Source organism: Trachemys scripta, chromosome 10 (assembly GCF_013100865.1).
Source record: "Trachemys scripta elegans isolate TJP31775 chromosome 10, CAS_Tse_1.0, whole genome shotgun sequence".
Classification (NCBI taxonomy): domain Eukaryota; kingdom Metazoa; phylum Chordata; order Testudines; family Emydidae; genus Trachemys; species Trachemys scripta.
In genome coordinates this window covers 46,271,056-46,292,445 of record NC_048307.1, presented here as the reverse complement: position 1 = coordinate 46,292,445, position 21,390 = coordinate 46,271,056, and the positions used below count along the sequence as shown (strand labels likewise).

General features: G+C 41.3%; 1 protein-coding gene across 7 annotated transcripts in view; it reads left to right on the top strand.

The window, feature by feature from the left end:
* The window catches only part of ZNF592 (zinc finger protein 592), an 87,396-nt gene that overhangs the window by 6,215 nt on the left and 59,791 nt on the right, over nt 1-21,390 (top strand). For all 7 annotated transcript variants that reach the window (XM_034783458.1, XM_034783454.1, XM_034783455.1 and 4 more), the window contains exon 2: nt 447-2,791. In XM_034783458.1, the coding sequence (XP_034639349.1) occupies nt 455-2,791 (2,337 nt within the window). In that variant the 5' untranslated portion in view covers nt 447-454. The remainder of the gene's footprint in view (nt 1-446; nt 2,792-21,390) is intronic.

Here is a 21,390-nt window from a genome sequence, read left to right as displayed (position 1 = left end):
CACCCCTCCCAGCCTGGCACAGCTGTACTAGGGGAATGTAGGAGACAGCTGGATGCCCACTGGGGGCTCCTCTATGTTGGGAATCTACAGCAGGGTATTTGCAGATGGCTTATGCTGCCTGAGCAGTGTATAGGGAGCAGAACAGTAGAGGATCTTCCCCAGAGTCTTGATAGCAGCCCCTTGGCCTTTTAAAGTAACACATTAGGCCCTGGGGCCAGAAAGGCTGAATGGCACTGAGTTAGTCCATCTACAAATGAACAAAAAATCCCACAGTGTTTAAACTGGAAGTTTAAGTGATAGCATGTTGAAAGTTCCCATACTAGCTTCCCTGTAGTGGCTAGAGTCCTAATTTTTTTCTTCATTGGTTAGAGTAAATCCAAGTAAGAGTTTAATAGACTTTTTTTCCAGAGACAAAATTTAATAGTGTGTTTCGCTTTTAATTGCAGCTTTCATCATGGGGGACATGAAAACCCCGGACTTTGATGACCTTTTGGCGGCTTTTGACATCCCAGACCCAACTAGCCTTGATGCCAAGGAGACCATACAGTCAACTGGTGAAGAGAACGAAAATCACTTAAAGCCATCAGGAATTTGTATAGATGAAAATGTGTCCTTGTCTCACTCAGTGCCGGCTCCTGATACCCCTGTTGTGAGTGTTATTGTGAAGAACACAAGTCGTCAGGAGTCCTTTGAAGCAGAGAAGGAGGGGAATCACCTTGGAGCTGGTCTGTTACACAATGGGTTCCGTGGGTCTGATCTGCCATCAGAGGCTCACAACTTAGTGCACAGTTATGGGAAATTTGATTCTGCTTTTATTAATGGTGATAGTTCGAAAAACTTTTCTGAAAAATTGGACCAATCAAAGTCCGAACCTTTACCCACATTCAGTCAGTTCAGCCCTATCTCCAGCCCTGAACCGGAGGATGCTTTCAAAGAGAACAGTATTGATGATAAACCAAAACATGGCCAAACTCCATATTTCACACCAACTCCAATGTATATTCCAACTGCGGCTTCAGTTCTAGATTCACTTAGGAAGTTACCAGAGCCAGAATTGAGTATGTTTGATCAATATTGTAAAAAAGAACAAAAGATGGAGATTCATAGTCAGCAAGAAAATAGACTGGACTTGAGCAGAAAAGAACAAGACAGAGTAGCAGAGAAGTTTGTAGAATCCAGCAAAGATCTAGTGGATACCAACAACTTCCTTGGAGAAGGCTTGACATTTCGAAGCTTCCACAACAATAACTTGAAGGAAAGCCGAGGGTCTATGCCTGAGGTGAACTTTTCTTCATCAATCCCACCTCGCCAACGTCTAAAGCCAGCTCACTCAAAATTGTCATCTTGTGTTGCTGCATTAGTAGCTCTTCAGGCCAAAAAAGTTGCATGTATTCCAAAAGAAGATCAAACAAATCTTACAAAAGAACCTTCTGGCCATTTTAAAGATGGCATGAAAGGAAGCCCCAAAATGCCTAAGTCACCAAAGAGCCCAAGAAGCCCCCTAGAGGTGGTAAAAAAGGCCAACAAGCAGCCCGAGAGTCCTCGGAGTGTGTGCAGTGATAGTAGTGGAAAAGGCTCTCCCTCCATGGCAGCTGGCTCTCCGCCGGCTATTCCCAAAGTTAGAATAAAAACTATTAAGATGTCTTCTGGTGAAATTAAAAGAACTGTAACTAGAATCTTGCCAGAAGCTGAAGAATTGGGCAAATCCCCTGAGGAGTCATGTGCAGAAGGTTCGGCCACGGAAGAGTTTACTAAGTCCTTCCCTTCACCTGATACTAGTGCAGTCACAGAAAATGAGGCAAGCAAGGGTTCCACCAAAAATGCAGCTGCCACAGCTGTTCAAGTGTCAAATGTTGTGAGCCCCTGTATAGATGATACGAAAACAGAGACTACTGACAACAGCACACCCAATGTGTCTTCGTCTCCACTGCCAAACTGTGGCAGTGATGCCATAAAAATAGGTAATGTGGGTCAGCAGCCCAACAAGAGGCAGCAGCAGGGTACAGTGATGCAGCCATCTAACCCCACCACTTCCAGCCTCCTTCCCAAGGCCGTACATCTAGCAAATCTCAATTTAGTTCCACACAGTGTTGCTGCTTCTGTCACAGCAAAGTCCTCTGTACAAAGGCGAAGTCAGCCTCAGCTAACTCAAATGTCAGTGCCACTGGTACATCAAGTAAAGAAAGCTGCTCCTGTAATTGTGGAGGAATTTAATAAAGTACTAAACAGTAACAATCTTGTGCCAGTGTATTCTCCAAACCTCAGCCCACCACCTGACAGCAATATTCAGTTACCTGTATCTGGGTATTGTTGCCTGGAATGTGGAGATTCATTTGCCTTAGAAAAAAGCCTAACTCAACACTATAGTAGGCGAAGTGTCCACATTGAAGTCATGTGTACTCAGTGTTCAACTCTGCTGCTGTTCTTTAACAAGTGTAGTTTGCTTAAACATGCGAGAGAGCACAAGAGCAAAGGATTGATTATGCAATGTTCTCAGCTGTTAATGAAACCAATTTCCTTAGATGAAATGTTTTCACCTTTTCCTACAAACTCTTCAGTGTCTTTGGCCCCTCAGACTTTGCATTTCCCATCTCCTTCATGTAAACCTAGTGCTACATCAGGAAGTGGGACAGGAACCTCTATCAACACTCACCCAGCCATGCCTCTGTATGCAGACCCATTGAGACTAATCCGTCATGGACTAAAGTGTCTTGAATGTAACAAGCAGGCGCAGGATTATGTTGCTCTAGCAGCACACTTCCAGAGAACCTCAGAAGATAATGAGGGACTGGTAAGTAATTCTTTAAAATTTTAACTCCTTTAAACTCAATAGAAATGTAACTACCATTTGAAAAAGAAAGAAAATAGACATCATACTTGAAAGTGAATTATTTAAACTTGCAATTCTGTATTGGGGTCTGTATGTCAATGTATCTTGTGTCATAAGTTTAAGGATGATGATGGAAAGTAAAATAGAAAGCAGCTGCCAGTGAAGTTTTGGGCTGTATGCGCAACAACACTGCGTCATGGACTGCGAAGGTGATGATTTTTCTGTGGCTCTGGAGAGATTGCACACAATTTTGGTCTTCAGTTCTGAGTACATGAATACCAGACCTATTGACTAGTTATTCACTGTCTATGCTTTGCAGGATGAGAGTGTAAACTATAAGATGAATTACACAGATTAATTAGAACCATAGAAATGTAGGGCTGGAAGGGATGTTGAGCAGTCATCTAGTCCAGTCCCCTCACTGTGGCAGGACCAAGTAAACCTAGACCATCCCTTACCGATGTTTGTCCAACCTGTTTATAAAAATCTCCAATGATGGGCATTGCACAACCTCCCTTGGTAACCTGTTCCAGTGCTTAACTATCCTTACAGTTAGACACTTTTTCCTCATATCTAAACTAAATCTCTGTTGCTGTAAATTAAGCCATTACTTCTTGTCCTGCCTTCTGTGGGCATGGAGAACAATTGATCACCTTCCTCTTTATAACCGCCCTTAACATATTTGAAGACTGTTGTCAGGTCCCCCCTCAATCTTCTATTCTCAAAACTAAACATGCCCATTTTTTTTTTTAGCCTTTCCTCATAGGTCAGGTTTTTAAACCTTTTATCGTTGTTTTGTTCTCCTCTGGACTCTCTCCAGTTCATCCACATGTTCCTTCAAGTGTGGCACCCAGAACTGGATGCTGTATTCCTGCTGAGGCCTTGCCAGTGCCGAGTGGTGCAATTACCTTCTGTGTCTGAAATATAACACTATTAATACACCCCAAAATATTAGCTTTTCTCACAACTGCATCACATTGTCGACTCATTCAATTTGTGATCTATTATAGCCTCACAGAGCCTTTTCAGCAGTACTAGTGCATAGCTAGTTATTCCCCATTTTGTAGTTGTGCATATGATTTGTCCTTCCTAAGTGAAGTACTTTGCACTTGTCTGTATTGAATTTCATCATCTTGATTTCAGAGCTCTTTTCTAATTTGTCAAGATAATTTTGATTTCTGACAGGGTTTTAAATTCAGAACTAGGTTGGAGAGTCGTGATCATATTTAATTTCTGTTTTTTTTTTTTAATGTTTTGAGGTGGGTTTTGTTTGTGCAGCACTTTGAACTCTGGGACCCTGGTAACATACTCAGCCCAGCAAGGCATAAATGGAAAAGGAGAGACTGAAGGTATGTCCACACTGCAATTCAAAACCTGCAGCTGGCCCTTGGGGCTCCAGCTAAGGGGCTGTTTAATTGTGGTATAGGCGTTCAGGCTGGAGCCTGGGCTCGAGGACCCTGCAGTAAGATTGTCCCAGAGTTTTTATACCTGAATTAAACAACCCTTAGCCTGAGTCCTGTGAGTCAGCTGGCACGGGCCATGTGGTGGTGTCTAATTGCAGTGTAGACATACCCTGAGAGGCCAGGTGTAGTATCTGCAATAGCATCAGTCTGACAGGTTTGCCAGTCTCTTCTTGGCTGTCTTGTGATGAGGCCCATGCCTGCCTAGGGCTTCTGGTGGGACATTAAATAAGTGGCTTAGCACTTCAGTGCAGTCTGCTTCTCAGCAAGGGACTCAGTTTCCTATGTAACTGAAGACGCTACTGCCCTGCTGCTTTCCCCTGGGGTTCTTCCTTCTGAGTGATCACTGACCTCCAACTCTAAGGCACGCCACCCTTCAGAGCCTGAGAATCTGTGCATTTCTACCTCTCCTTTACCTGCCCTCCCCATAGGTATGAAGGAGAGGGGGATATTCCATTCTTGCACACCAAGACCATGCCATCTGATTCTTTGAGGGTATGATCAATCATACAACATCCTTATTTAATACTCGCAAGCAGCCATAGTTGAACAGGAGGAGAGAACTGTTCTTTCTTTCTCTTTAGAAAAAGGCAAAGCCTTCCATGTATTTTTGGTTGCCAAAATTATTAAGTTATATGTGCTGGCAGGCCCCAGATCTAATTCCCTTAATTAGATCCATAAACAAAGACTACAAGCTGTCAGCAGGCTCTGGAAGCATGGCTGACCATTCTTAGCATGGACACATTGAATGATCTGGAGTATACAGCTACAAATCTCTCATTAGAGTGTTTCGCCTAGAAATATTTTAAATTTTAAAAAATATTGGGAGCCCTAAACTGGAGTTTCAGACTTGCTCTGGCCCAGTATAGGAGCTGTATTTATTTATTTTTAATACCTCTGTCGCATGCAGGGAATGGATTACTTGATCCAGTGTTCTAATCTTAGACAAAGACTCACTGATTTTTAAGGCCAGAAAGGACGCTTAAGATTGTCTGACCTGCATAATACAGGCCAAAGAACCTCAGTTGGTAAAATCTGCCTCAAACCCGTAACTTGGATTTGAGCGAGAACATATAAACTAGAAAGATATGAAGTCTTGATTCAAAAGCTTCAGGTGGTGAAGAATCCACTCCATCCATAGGTTAATTGTTCCACTGATAAGTTACCCTGACTTAAAAAAATTATTTCTAGTCTGAATTTCTCTAACTTCAACTTCCAACCATTGGATTAAAGAGCCATCTACTGTCAGAAATCTCTTACACATGTAAGAACTTGTGGACGATGATCAGGTCATCTTTTAATCTTTTCTTGGGTAAGCTTACACAGATTGATCTTCTTAAGCCTTTTGGTATAAATTATGGTCTTTGGGCTTCAAATCATTCTTGTAGCACTTTTCTGAATCCTTTGTAATTTTTCAATATCCTTTTGATGTGTGGACACAAGAACTGGACGAAGTATTCCAGTAATAGTCTCACTAATGCCGTATAAAGAGGTAACACCACCTCCCTACTTCTTGATATTTCCCTGCTTATACATCCAACGGTTGTGTTTGCTCTCTTAGCTACAGTGTTGCACTGTGTGGGAGCTCATGTTCAATTGGTTATCAGTTGTTATCCCCAAGTCTTGTTCAATGTCACTGCATTCCAGGATATAGTCCTCCATTTTGTATGACCTACAGTCCTTGTTCCTAGATGTATGATCTTGCTTTTGGCTGTGTTAAGAGGAATGTTGTTAGTTTGAATGAGCTCACCTTACTAAGTGATTGACTTTGGGGCATGTAACTGAATAAGCCCCATCTTTATTTACAACTCCACCAATTTGTGTCATTAAAAAAAAATTTACCAGCAATGATTTTGTATTTTCTTCCAGATCATTGATATTTAATAGTATTGGTGGCAAGAACAGGTCCCTGTGGAACTACATTAGAAACTCTCTTGTTGAGTAGTGAATTCCTGTGTACACTTACTTTTTATGAAATCTGTCAGTTAACTAGTTCTTAGCCATTTAATAGGGCTACCTTGATTTTATATAGTGCTAGTTTTATATCAAAATGTCGGTCAAATGCTGTACAGAAGTCCAAGTATATTAACTTAGTTACCTTTATCAACGAAACTTGTGTACTCATCAAAACATTCCGAAGTTTGTTTGACAAGACTTATTTACTGTAAAACCATGTTGCTTGGCAATAATTATACCACCATTCTTTACTGATTGCATTCCATATCAACCTTTCCATTATTTTGTCCAGGAATGACATCAGACTAACTAGCATATACTTTGTAGATCATACCATTTTACTCTTTTTAAATACTGGAACAATATTAGCTTTTTCCAGTCCTTTGGAGCTTCCCCAGTATTCTAGGACCATTAATTAACATTAATGATTCAGAGAGCTCTTCATCCAATTCTTCTAATACTCTTGGATGCAAATGATTAGGTCATGCAGATTTTAAAATGCTTAATTTTAATAGTTGCTGTTTGTCATGCCCCATAGTTATTGATGGAAAGTATTTCATTATCAGTGTATGATATAAATATCATCCTGCTTGTATCCAAATACAGAACAGAAATATTAATTTCTGCCTATTTTGCATCATGTTTTGATAGTTTTACTTACCATCCTTATCTAGTGTTGGACCTATATCATTATGATTTTGTTTGTTCCTGATATATTTCAAGAATTCCTTCTTATTGTCCTTAACCCTGCTGATCTTTGACTTTTTTCATTGCTGCCTTTAGCATCCCTATCAATTGTCACCAGTCAGGAAATGCAAATTTGTATTCTTTGCTATCAGCTTACCCATTTTATCTCTTATTGCTTCTTTCACCTCCTCTCTAAACCTTCTTTCTTGATTGGAGAGTTGATTCTAATAAAGCATGTTTAAATAATTCAGTTATTCACATTTCTGAGGTATAATTTCCCTTTTTTGGAGAGTTGCTGAAGCTGGTTAACCGCGTTTTTCTGCAGTTAGCACTAAGGGTATGTCTACTCTGCCGAGACTATACCAAAATAGCTATGCTGGTGTAGCTATGCCAGCATAACCCTGCATTGTAGATATAGCCTTTATTGATGGAAGGGGTTTTTCTGTTAGTATAAGAACATCACCTCTCCAAATGAGGTTAGTTACATTGATGGAAGCATTCTTCTGTTGACATAGGCTTTCTACACTACAAACTTTGCTGACGCAAGTTATGTTGGCATAAAGTTGCTGCATTTAGTATATTGCTTGTGTGTGCACACACTTGGATCCTTGCGTTAACGTTGCATATACTCCCCAAGAGTGCTTTTGTGGTGCACCGCACTGTGCATTCATGAGTAGGTATCCGAGTATGCAGATTGTCACTGTCCAGTGCACTGTGTTTCTGGAAATTTTGGTAATATATCGTGGGGCAGAAACAAGTGGTGCAAGGGGTCAGCTTCCCAGCATGCAACTTTCTCCATCCCATAATGTCATTCAAGGTCTGTAATTTTCATGCCTTTTAAAAAAATTTCTGTGAACGTGCACTGCCCTCCCCGCTATCCGTCCTCTCTGACAGAAGCATGGAACCTGCACAGCTCTGTACTATTGTTATGAGCATTGCAAGCACAAGATGCATGATCCTCTGGTATTTGCAGAGTCGCAAGAAGAACTGCATCAGTGGAGAGCATGATGGTTTCATGGAGGACAGATTGCTGTGGGGCATAGTGAAAACCAATTAATGGTGGCTGGTGGGCTTCTGGGCCCAAGAAATGATTACTGACTGGTGGGATTGCATCATAATACAGTAGAACCTCAGAGTTACAAACACCCTGGGAACAGAAGTTGTTCATACTCTGAAATGTTTGTAATTCTGAACAAAACATTATGGTTGTTCTTTCAAAAAATATCATTCACATCCCTATTTTGGCACCCAACTCATCTTGCCCCACAGTACGTCAACAGAAAAGGCTACTTTTCTATGGTTATGCAAGTGTTGGTGGATCACCAAGGACACTTCACTGACATCAGTGTGGGCTGGTCACGGAAGGTGCATGATGCTCACCTCTTTAAGAACACAGGGCTGTTCAGAAAGCTGCAAGCAGGGACTTTCTTTCCTGACGTGCGGATTAGCATTGAGAATATTGAAATGCCAGTAATGATCCTGTGGAGCTCAGCCTACCCTTGGCTTATGAAGCTGTATAGCAGCCAGCTCGACAGTATCAAGGAAAGATTCTGCACCTGCTGAGCCTGTAGCTGAATGACAGTTAAATGTGCTTTTTTGGTATATGGCATTGTTTACTCGCAAGGTTGGATCTCTGAGAGAAAAATATCTCCATAATTATAGCTGCCTGCTGTATCCTGCATAGGATCTGTGAAGCAAAGAGAGAAAAGTTGCTGCTGGGTGGCACCCGGAGGTGATGTGGCTATCTGCTGGGTTTGAACAGTCAGACACAAGGGGTATTAAATGAGCTCAATGTGGAGCTATATGGCCGAGGAAGGCCTTGAAAGAGCACTTTCAAGGGGGAGGGATAGCTCAGTGGTTTGAGCATTGGCCTGCTAAACCCAGGGTTGTGAGTTCAATCCTTGAGGGGGCCACTTGGGGATCTGGGGCAAAATTGGTACTTGGTCCTGCTAATGAAGGCAGGGGGCTGGACTCGATGACCTTTCAAGGTCCCTTCCAGTTCTAGGAGATAGGATATCTCCATTTTTTTTTTTTTTTTTTTTTTTTTTTTAGTGAGCCCCAGTAAAGTGTTTTGGTGGACTGTGTTCCTCCTTGCCCTGCAATTCTGGGGCCTATTAGGAATGGAGGGGTACTTTAGTGTATGTCTATGAATACACGGTCAGTGCACCTATTAATTTTGTGGTGCTTGCTGTACATTTATAATTATTACACTATCTGTCACTAATCCTATGAGTTGTCACACTGTACAGTAACAAGTAAGTGGGTGCTTTCAGTACCGCTTGGCATTCTGCAGTGTATGTTGGGAATTAAAGATAAATTACTTTCCAAAAAATACAATTTTATTGAGTAGCACAGCCAGTATGTGCCAAAAAAAAACAAACTTGTACAAGTTAAAAGCTAATACATTAAAAAATTAATAAATTAATGAAACAGAACTTAACAAGGGGAAAGAACATTCATGTCCATTTTGGCTACTCATACAACAACTGTGACTCTCACAGGTCAGTGTATATGAAGCTGTGGTTATCCTTACTTTATCCTGGTGTGGAGTGATAGGGGTAGCAGGGTGGATTTGATTTAAATCATGATTTAAATAACTAGTCAGGAAAACTCAATTTAATCATGGATTTCTACATAAAGGTGCATTCTTGTTGGTTATTATAACCTTAATACATATTTGTCACAACTCAGAGATAGATGTAGGTTTCATTTTTAGAAGGTACACACTATACATTTTTAGTGATTTATTTTGGAAACTTTTCAGATTCGTTTTACAGCTATATCAGAAAATGAATGTTTGGTTATTTCATTTACCAAAGATAATTGAAGCAGATAGTTTACCTCCCAGTGACTACATAAATATCTCCAATTCAACAGGCTAATCATTAATATTTGGAGGATTTTCTTGCCATGCTGTATTAGGAGGAGAACATCACTAGGCATAAATTTAAATTGTTGTTTTTAACTAAAACAACATTATGTATTCTGGATTTTTTTCTTCAACAGCAAACATATAATATTTTAACAAAACAAGCATATGAATTTTTAAATTTAGTTAAACATTCAAGTTTTTTAAAATCAGATTTGTTTTTGTTAAAATTGTTTTACTAAAATAGTTAAATGAAATATTTAAAACAAAAACCAAAAATTAAATTAACTATGTCAGCCAGGTCAACATGAGAAACTTAAAATATTGGCTTCTACAGCTAACTCAGTCGTCTTCAACTTCATTTTCCTGTTTGTTCATAATCTGGAAAAGAAGAACAAGCTTTCCTGCTTTTTCAGGTCCCAAACGATTTCTCAGTTAGTCCAAAGGAAGAAAATATTCTTTTTACACCAGCAGAAGAAGCTGCTGCTGTTAAAAGTGAGATGATCACTTCAACAGTGTCTGAATCCAAGTGCTTAAGTGACTTCCACCAGTTCACTAGTGTGACTTTCTTTAAAACATCATCAGAAAACATATTTCTTGAGTGGTTCACCCTTAGCTCTGAAGTTTATTATAGTTGACATTATGGAGGGATGATTGCCAGATGTCCATGTCATAGCCAACTCCTCTTCTTCAGCAGTTAAGGTTTAACCCTGGTACTGAGTATTGAGAATATTTGCAAGAAAATGAGCTGGAGACCGTGCTTCTCTCATTTGTTTTTTTTAATGCTTGTAATTTAACTCTGTCATTCCGTATTTCTCTTTTTTTTAAGATCTCACTCTGTTCCTTTCAAATTTCAACAGTGTCAGCACTAAAACAGCAATTTCCCTGCGTTTTGTTCAAGGCTATAGAAATAGGTTTCAGGGTACTCGACATGTGTTCAACATTTCTCTTAAGCCCAATATTGAGAACTTTGGCTGTGATAGTCCCATCTATTTTTTCACAATTTTGTTCACAAACTGTCATCAGATTAGGCCAGTTCTTGATATAGTGCTCAAAACAGTCCACTACTGAGTTCCATCGCACATCTTGTGGAAGAGTTAGCTTGGTTCCTCCCACCTTTTTTCAGAGCAGCTGCTGCAAAGTGGTTGTTACGGAAGTATTTTGCAATTTCAACAGTAGCCTTTATTTCTGGAACACTGAAGTCTGTGGCTAGGAGATGCATCAAATGAGCACTGCAAGCATATATTATTAGCTTGGGACTCTCTTCTAAATAATTTCTTCTCATCTTGGGTACATTTGCAGCATTGTCCGTGACCAAGCTGCATACTAGACATTTGAACTTTTTTTCACAGTTTGTTATAGCTTTTACTGCTGCTACTTGTAAGTATTGTGCTGTGTGTGCATTTCATGATGTATCAATTGTATCTGTAAGGAAGACATTCCCTTCTTCTGTTGTCATACAAGCACATACAACAGGATCATTGTGGTTATTGCTTCAGCCATCAAGACTCAGGTTAACAATTTTACCCTCTAGACCTTTTGTACACTGCTCAATTTCTCTTTCATACACTTGATCCAGCAATTTGCCTGCGACGTCTGCTCTGTTGGGTGGACTGTATCCTGGTCTTAATGACTGAACTATGTTAATGAAATGTGGGTTCTCAATCATACGGAAAAGAGAGTTTGTTGCATAAACAAACTGGGCAGTTTTTTCATTAATTACCAATTTTTGTAATCTGCTGGTTCTTAATCACAAATTTGTCTACGGTTTCTGGATGATGGAGATTTTTTTACCTTTTTGCTACAGGTGATGTACTGTGGCTATGTTACATACATGATGTGACTGAAACACTATCACTGGCAGATAACTCTGAAACTATAGAAAATGATGGTGATCTTGAAGGTGGATAGTCTTCAGAATCCTGTGTGTTGAGGATGGATTCTCCTTAACAAAATAAGTCAATGCAGTTATTTAATTATTATTACCATACTGCTCATTTAGTATAACTCATTGCATTCGCTGACACTCAGTACTACTTTAAAGGTGAAATTGTACAACTGCATCTAAAATGAGTAACAACTATATTTTTTTGCTCAAACATGAGAATTCAAGAATAGTCCAACAGGCAGTCCTTAAGAAAGAAGTATGAAATAAAGTTTATACTAACCTGAAGATCTTCCATGTTCAGGCATGTTCCTTTCATCGTCGTCAACACTGCTTCCTCCTGAGAAGGAACGTTTCTCATGATGTTGTTTCATTCAGGCAACCAGACCTTGCATTTCTTTGTTGCACTGTTTGCATTTTGCATGCATGCCTGTTTTACCCAGAGGTAGAGGAACTTCATTAAAATATTCCCAAACTGGATCTCTTTTATGGCCTGCTGCCATTATAGGCTTTCCCTTCTATTGAGAGAATGGTATGGTAGATCTCAAATCAATGGAGGCTACTCTCAGAAAGACCTCAAGACTTCTGGAATATGCTGCTCAAACAGTTTCACTTCTGTTTCTACTGCCTGTCCCTCCCTTATCACATTTATATCCACACTTCTTCTCCTTGTCCAGCTCTATTCCACCCACAACGATCTTCAATTCATTGAACTTTTTGAAACTTTGCACTTCTAGAGAGAGGTAAGGGATTGACTCTGTGTACACAAATTTGCAGAGGGACAATAGGGTTAAGGTCTGTTATTTCTCACCTCTATTTATTTAAAAACATTTTATCTGTTAACAAGCATGTTATCTCTGGAGACACAAATCCACAGTTTGAGAACTGCAAAACTAAGCATCTCTGATGGTATCTTCTAGACTAAGCACTGAGCCCCATTGGGTAGATAGAAAGGTTAATTTAAATCTATACAGAAGCCCCTGGAATCCCATAAGGTTGGGTCCCTAATCCATGAACTATTGGAACTCGTTTACAAAACTTTTCTTAAACATTACATGAATATATTGTCTCATACTATAGAATTTATAATCCCTATTCCATGATGAGGTATAATGTATCTTTATCTTTAGGTAGTTTTTTCCTCAAAAATCATTTTATCAAAAAAATCCCATTTAAATGTAAAATCCTTTTTTGTTTTATTTTTATTTATTTATTTTTTAAAATAATTTTTATCCACCCTGAGGGGTAGGGATGCGTCCCTTGATGCCATGTGGAACGTTGAGAGTGTATGTGTAAGGACGTACTAAAATGGAGTTCTCCAGGGATGGCAAAGGGAGGGAGGCCTGTGATTGTTGAACCTGTAGGCTCTACAGGAGTCTGCAGCATCTGTTTGCTTCTGGCAACTCCCTTTTCTGTTGTGACTCCTGGGCCTTTCTCCTGGTCCTGTCTGCTCTTTCCTTCTCCACACAGTAGTCACCCTCCAGGCCTTCTGCTCCTGGTCTGATGTAGCACTTGCTTGCATGATCTTGCTGAACATGTCACCTTGAGTCCTCCTCTTTCTCTCCTTATCTGGCATGGTTGCAATGGCAACAGCTAGACCTAAAACACAGAGGTACCATTTTCAGTGTAGTAACAATGGAAAGCAAAAGTTAAGGTTCAGAACTCCCTTCCGTTGCTCCCCTAAAGTCTGAAATAAAACGTGCTTATTGACACTTCTGCTTGGGAGTGTTTGTGCACAGCATCACTCATAGCATCAGCCATGGTGAGTATGGCCCACCAGGGGTGAAGGAAGGAAATGGATCATTCTGGTCAAAATTGTTAACTCCACTGCTCAAAGGTCACAGAGACCAGAAGCTGCCCCTCCCCACTTAAAAATCTAGCAATCTTTTGCAATACCTTTTCCTGATTGTCCAGCTTGGTATGCACACATAGCAGCTCTTTTGTTGTGTGCAACTGCCCGGCCAACCATTCCGGCTACGCACTCCAAATATGCTCTGACCTGGAGTAGACGGGAGATATGGGGAGAAGAAGCTGTGCAGGCATAGTTATGGACCAGCTATAGAAATGTGGACATCTATGAGCAGATTGCATGGGGGATTCAGGAAAAGGGGTACAACAGGGATCAGCAGCAGTGCCACCTGAAAGCCAAGGAACTGTAGTAGACACACCAGAAGGCCATGGAGGCCAGTCAATCCAGTGTCGAGCCACAGACCTACTGTTTTTACCAAGAGCTACATGCAATACTTGGCAGAAACCCCACCACCACCTAAACCGTGGTGGATACCTTTACGGGGTCTCAGACACAGATAGTTATCTGCTTTTCGTTCCTCTGAAGAGTTATACAGAGCAGTTTGTTTCTGTACGCAGTGACATCCCTAGAATCCTCCTGATAGATCCCAATGAAATTTTCATGGAAGTCCTCTGCAATCCTCTCCTGCAGGTTTCTAGGAATGTCAGCCTTATTTCTTCCTTTGCAGTTGGATATGTTCCCACACCTCTGCATGAACATGAGATAATAAAAGGAGTTGATGAATGGATTCAAACAGAGCAAGGCAGGTGTGGATAGAATGATGGACAAAGAAGATGGTCGTAGGCCTGTTGTACATTAGAAACTTTGCTGGCATTGCAGTGTTGGTTAGGGGTGGGTTGGTGTGTTTATTTTTTTGGTTTTTGGTTTGTTTTGTTTTGTTTTTTTGGTGAGGCATGTATACCAGCAAGAGCCGGATTGCAAATGCAGTGATTCTGGCGTAAAAGTGTCTTTGCCACTATAGCTTATCATGTTGCCGAACCATATAACTTGTAACAAGCACTCTTTAGCTGGTATAGCTCTGTCTACACTCGCAAGTTTTGCTGATATAGCTTTACTGCCAAACCTCTTCTGATGTAGACTTGGCCTTAGTAGCTCTTTGAGGAGAGTGATGTGGCGGTCATAGAGGCCAGAAAGGATTACAATAATCAAGATGACTTGATTATTGCAATTTTCTATACTTAGCAGTGAAATCCAATACCCTGAGGAGGCTAAATTGGTCCAGAATGTAAAAATTTGTCTGCTCAGTAATGTAGAACACCAAGAACACATCATCCTAATTCATAGCTTCCCACTCTGGTTCCCCATTGGACACAGTTCAGTTCATTTTCGCTGTCCTGACTTTTAAAGCTCTGCTTGGTGTTGGTGATTTCTCAGGTAGTTCGTGCCTTTTCTATGGTGATGAACCTCCCATGGTGGCTTCACATAATTAGAAAAATGAAATTGTTATCAAATTGGGAAAGACTCCTATCTGCAGGAGAAAGAAGTCTTACAGGAGCCAGATGAAGGCTGTGTAGCTTGTTTGCAGACTAAAAAAGAATTAACTTTGCCCTCTCCAAGTTCAGAACTAAATGCAATACCCCTCACTTCAATTTGGCTTTCTTGTGGTAACAATCATAATGCAGCAGCATACTTGCATCTCACATAGCCTATTTCTTTTAAAAAATGCAATAACTGATAGGTGTGGAAGAGACTTGTGTTAACTTCTTTGTGGAAGATATTCTAATACTACAGTGATGGGCAATCTTGGAAAAACCCAGCCAGATAAATCATGGAATCTGGAAGCGGCAGCAGCAGGATTTGGATACAGCTTAAATGAGAAAAGAAAATGAGAGAGAAAGGAGTCTGAGAATTCCCATCTTATAGGCTGACTAAAAGTGGGGAGTGGAGAGGTTTTTGGAGAAATGATCAAGTGTTTCTATGCCATGTTGAGGTTGACAGAAAAATATATGTAAAAGTCTGTGTCCGAAGTTGTCCAAAGTATGTCAAAGGTAACAAATCCAGTTTGGCCTGTTACATAAAATAAGCAGAAGGCAGACTGCTACCAAATGGATGTGTATTGAGCTAAGAAAATTGACTAGAGGTCTTCAAGTTTCGGCTGTGAATACAGGTTGGAATAACAGTTAGCTGAGAGATTCCAGAAATGGAAAGAAGTGGACATAACTGAATTTGTCTTTTGATTGGGTCATCTTAATGGGGTGAAGTTGCTACTTTTTCTGGGAGTCACTTGGCTATTTGCATAAGCTTGTGGATTGAATAGTTCTGAAGGAGGAACCTATTTGATGTAAAAGGAACAAGCTTCACAGCAGGATTGCCACTACCTATTGGGAACCAGGAATCAACTCATACTATTACTGGGCCTCTGGCTGGGTTTGGGGTAGTGGGTATGGGAGCTTATAAAGGTGCAGAAATAGTGCTGTTTAGTGAGGAATATATCCAAACTGAAAGAGAGAGCTTGTATAGTCTCAGGTGTTTCCTCAGAGGCATTCAGGGATCAGGAGCAGAAGAAGTGAAAGTTAGAATGAGCTAGGTTTGGGAGGTCTTAGGATGGACTTTGCAGTTGGACAGAAGAATAAAAAAAACAAGAGGGTGGAGGAAAGAGTGGAGTGGAAGGATTCAGAACAATCAGCAGAAGAAAGTGTGGGCAGGAACATACTGAGAGTGGCATGGAGTCAGTGGATTGGCGGTCACAAAGGAGTAGATTTGGGGCATAGCTAAAGAGGATGAGGTGGTGAGCAGAGTGGGAATGTGGAAGTTGAGAGGTTAGAGAAGCAGAGTTTAGTGAATATGGTCAAAGGAATGGCTATTTTAGCATACAGAATTGTTGACTCAGGTTTCAGGGTGGTGGGAAGCTAAAGGGTCAGAAGGCTTCCATGATGTCCCAGTAATGGTGGAGGATTGTGAAGAGAGGAAGAAGAGGAGGATGTAGCAGGAAATTCAGAATTAAGGCTGTTGGAGCAGTAGAAATGCCTGTAGTTAGGAGTGCTTTGAATTTCTTTCTCCATCAAACTTCAGCCTTTTGTGCTGAAACTTTTTTGTGCTGAAACAGGGTGTCACTCCCTGGAAGTTTTCTGTCAGTGTAGGATCACCTCCTCCCCAAAGTACATTAGCTACGTTGGTACATACTGGGGCTGGGGAGGAGGGGTGTTGGCATAGTTGGTTGGTCAAGGGTGGCTTTTTTCCCCTACACTCCTGACCAACATAATTATGATGATATAACTTCTACATTCAGACCAAGCCAAAGATACCCTTGTGCAATCTTAATTCTCAGTTCATGAATGAATGGCTTTTGTAGCAGGGTAGCGAATATCCTTGTTTTTTAAAAGTGAGAGTCTGGAGAGGTTAATGTTGGGCAGGTGAGGAAGAATAAGGGAGGCAAGGGGCCATGGAGAGCATTGGGAAAATGGACATGGGTAAGGCAAGTTAAGTGGTAGGATTGTGGGAAGAAGGGACCATGAAGAGATGGAAGAATGTGGAGGATTGTGCTCATGGGAGGGCAGAGGAGTGAACTGGTAAGGAAAAAGACAGGGAATAGAGAGGGGGTGGTGGATGGATTAGGAGTGTAATGGGCATATACTTGGTGGAGGGGAAACTGCAGTAGGTGTTGGAAAGTGTTAGGAAAGGGGTTCTCAAACTGGGGGTCGGGACCCCTCGGGGTCGTGAGGTTATTACATGGGGGGTTGCGAACTGTCAGCCTCCACCCCAAACCCTGCTTTGCCTCCAGCATTTATAATGGTGTTAAATATATATAAAAATGTTTTTAATGTATAAGGGGGGTTGCACTCAGAGGCTTGCTATGTGAAAGGGGTCACCAGTACAAAAGTCTGAGAACTCCTGTGTTAGGATAAGGGATTGGGTGGGGCAACAGATTGCAAAGGGCAAATGGAACCAGTTGGAAAGAAGTTCCAGTGGTGGGGTGGGGGAAAGTCCACAGCTAGGAAACTTCCCTCCAAGGGCTAAGTTTCTAAGTGCTAGAGAGTCCCTGTAAATGTTTTGTGATGATTGCGTTGCACAGGAAGCCTCACCTACCCATCCTTGTGGGGATGTTTCAGATCAGAATAGTTTTTGTGCGGGGTTTTTAAAGCATCTTCATACACCCGAGTGTGTAATTGTATGGAATAAGGGTGCTAAGTAAGAACCAAGTGGGATAAAATAATGGCGATTATGACCAGGGTTTCCATATATTCTGTAGCAGCAATGTTTGATACGGAAATTATTTCTCCCCTCAGAATTGTCTGAATCTAAGCTTCCTTTTCTTTGAGTGCCTAGCTCCTGCTGCAAAAAAGTGTGTGTGTGTTTAAATTCCAAGGATGAACTGAATAAAACTAATACAGTGATATCTCCTTGTCTAAATGAGGCTGAAACAATTACTCTGAGGGGTGTGAATTGCCTCTGTTCCTACCAGTGGGGTGGTAACTGAAACCTAATGATGTCAATTTAAAATGTCAACTAAATAGTAATTCACTGCTAATTTCCATTCCACAGTTCCAAACTGCCTGTGATGCCTTCTTGGGGACTGAAAGTCCCAGGTGTCCTTTAGGACCTGCCTAGACTCACTGACAACCCACATGTGAGGTAGTGAGGTTTTGTTTTGCAATGTTAGTGTCCTTTTTAATGTAACTTTTGTGTATATAGTTTGTCGTTTTGTCAGTGACATGTAAGCACAATACACTTGCATTCCAGAAACATCCGGCTCTTTATTCCCTTTCTGCTGACCCACTCTGAGTCTGGCATATCTTGTTCTTCTCTACTTTATATAAGGGCTGGGAAGGCCTTACTGTAGCTTCCTTTTTCAATGTTTAATGTACTTCAGGTTCTGCCTGTGACGGGTTCGGTCACAGAGACTCCTTGGGACTGTCAACTGATGTGCTGAGACTACCTCTGAGCCCGTTTTCTCTGCCAGTTTGGGCCTCCAGAACCCTGCCTTGTTGAGCCAGACATGCAAGTCTGTTGCAACACAGACCCAGGGTCTGAACCACGCCCCCCCAAAGCTGCCGACTTAACTGAAAACAGTTTAAGAAGTGCTCCTGTTTCCACCACCCAGCTCCCAATGGGATCCAAACCCCAAATAAATCCTTTTTACTCTGTATAAAGCTTATACAGGGTAAACTCATAAATTGTCCGCCCTTTATAACACTGATAGAGAGAGATGCACAGCTGTTTGCTCCCCCAGGTATTAATCACTTACTCTGGGTTAATTAATAAACAAAAGTGATTTTATTAAATATAAAAAGTAGGGTTTAAGTGGTTTCAAGTAATAATAGACAGAACAAAGTAAGTTACCAAGCAAAATAAAACAAAACACACAAAGCTAACTTAGGCCTGGTCCACACTAACCCCCACTTTGGACTAAGGTACGCAAATTCAGCTATGTTAATAACATAGCTGAATTCGAAGTACCTTAGTCCGAACTTACAGCGGGTCCAGACGCGGCAGGGAGGCTCCCCCATCGATGCCGTGTACTCCTCTCGCCGAGCTGGAGTACCGGCGTCGACGGCAAGCACTTCTGGGATCGATTTATCGCGTCTAGACCAGATGCGATAAATCGATCCCAGAACATGGATTGCCTGCCGCTGGACCCGGAGGTAAGTGTAGATGTACCCTTAATACACACAAAATCTAGTTACAAATACTAACTTCTCACCCTATATGTTATCTCAAGTACAATCCTTTTCAGACCAATGTTGTAGTTTATGGCCTGGGTCCAGCAATCACTCACACTCCCGTAGTTACAGTCATTTGTTCCAGTTTCTTTCAGGCATCTCTTTGGGGTGGAGAGGCCATCTCTTGAGCCAGCTGAAGACAAATTGGAGTGGCTTCCAGGGCCTTTTATATTCTCTCTCTTGTGGGCAGAAACCCCTTTGTTCTTCTGTGCAAAATCACAACAAGAAGATGGAGTTTGTAGCCACCTGGGCAGGTCACATGTCCATGAATGATTCAGCATTTTGCAGGCTGACGCCGTTAGTTTGAACGTTCCCAGGAAAGCCCAGTTGTGGATTGGCATCTCCCAAAGTCCATTGTTAGTTAAGTATCAGTTACTTGAATAGACCCTTCACAATATATTGGCCAAACCTCCATTATGTATTTCCTACAGCAAACACTTCAAATACAAGCATAAAGCCAATGCTCAGAACTTCAGATATAAAAATGATACATGCATACAAATAGGATGAATATATTCAATAGATCATAACCTTTGCAAAGATATGTTACATGATATATCTAGCACAAAGCATATTCCAGTTGTCATATTTACACTCATAAGCATATTTCCATAGACACATACTGTGCAGCATTACACTGTCCTTTATAGTTAGCATATACCTTCATCTTCTGCTGTCTCACTTTGGTACAGTTTGTACAAGTTTTCTATACGTACAGCTACTGGCTATCTGGACGGTGGACAGGTGCCAGGGTCAATATTAATTTTAACAGTACCTTCTGAAGGTCCTGCAGTACTAAAAAGATTCTGTTTAAAAAAAAAATTACTTTGTGATTACTTCGTTGCATATCATCATAATTAAATAATTTTGAAACTTCAGTTGTGTATCAATGAAGACCATGCCCCACATGCTTACAGACACTGAGGGTAGAGTGTAGCCTGCAGGAATCTGATGGTGATGGGCGAGTAGGAAAGAACCTGGTCTGACTGTCCCAAAGCTCTTTGCAGAGCTGACAGTTAGTAAAACTATCTTCTTACTTGTGATACTGAGTCATTTTGACAATTGTTTTATTGAAACAGGAAGCCCAATGATGCCATTTTTACACAGCCACTTTTCAGAGTAGAACTGTACTTTAGCCTTCGATTTCCTGACTTGCAAACACCCTTACAACCACAGGGCCACATCTGATAAGGTTTTACAGGCAATATTTATTTTTGACCTTAACTCTAGCTCAGTGAGGTTTTTGTTTCTCTGGGAAACTAATAAGTAAAGGAGGATAAAATTCATAATTCTAAAAACTGTGCTACTCATCTGTTTTTTAAAATCTGTTTTTAGAAAGAAAAATAAAGCATTATGGACAATTAGGAAGTACTGGTTTGTTTAAAAAAGTTCTTGATAAAGAGCAGGTAGGGGAATATGTAGGAAACTTGACTGACTCTCTCTCTGTCTCTCTAAGTTAGCAGTTCTCAGTCATGTGCATCAGAAATTAATATCTTAAACTGCTGCCAGATCTTTGTAATGACTTTTGAAACTGGGTGAATATTGGAGAAATGAAAAGGGCATTTTTTTGTTTAAGACCTTGGAAAGAAAAAAAAAGCAATCAAAACACTGAGGCTCTAGGGTGAAATTCACTACTATGCAGAGGGGCAGCATAATGCTTATGTTCCATTTTAACCCTCCTGCATTGAATGCATGTGACAGATACAGAGCTGGAACAGTAGTTGGAACACTGACAAAACAGATCCTCTTGGTCTAGGCTAGGAGGCTGAGTTCTGGTCTTACCTGTGTCACTGATCATGATAAATCTGTGCCCTTCTTGTAGAGAGGAAGGTTTCATAGCCTAACCTCAGGAGGCAGTCAAGTATTGGTTTCCCCAACATGTTACAGATGAGGTAACTGAGGATCTGAGACTCTATGTGGGGTGTGGGCTCCGTCCCAGTGCCCCTTACCTAGAGTGGCTCCGGGGTGGCAGCACCGTGGCCAGGGCAGGCTCCTTGCCTGCTCTGGCCCCGCTCCGCTCCAGGAAGCAGCCGGAGTCCCAGGGGGGAAAACGGCGCCATGTGCTGCTCTTGTTCCTCCAGGTACCTCTCCCAGAGCTCCCATTGGCTGCGGTTCCCTGTTCCTGGCCAATGGGAGTTGCAAGGGGCAGTGCCTGGAAGCGAGAGCATGGAGCCTTCTACTCCCCGCTGCCTGGGGCTGCAGGGACATAGTTTCAGCCGCTTCAGGGAGCGGT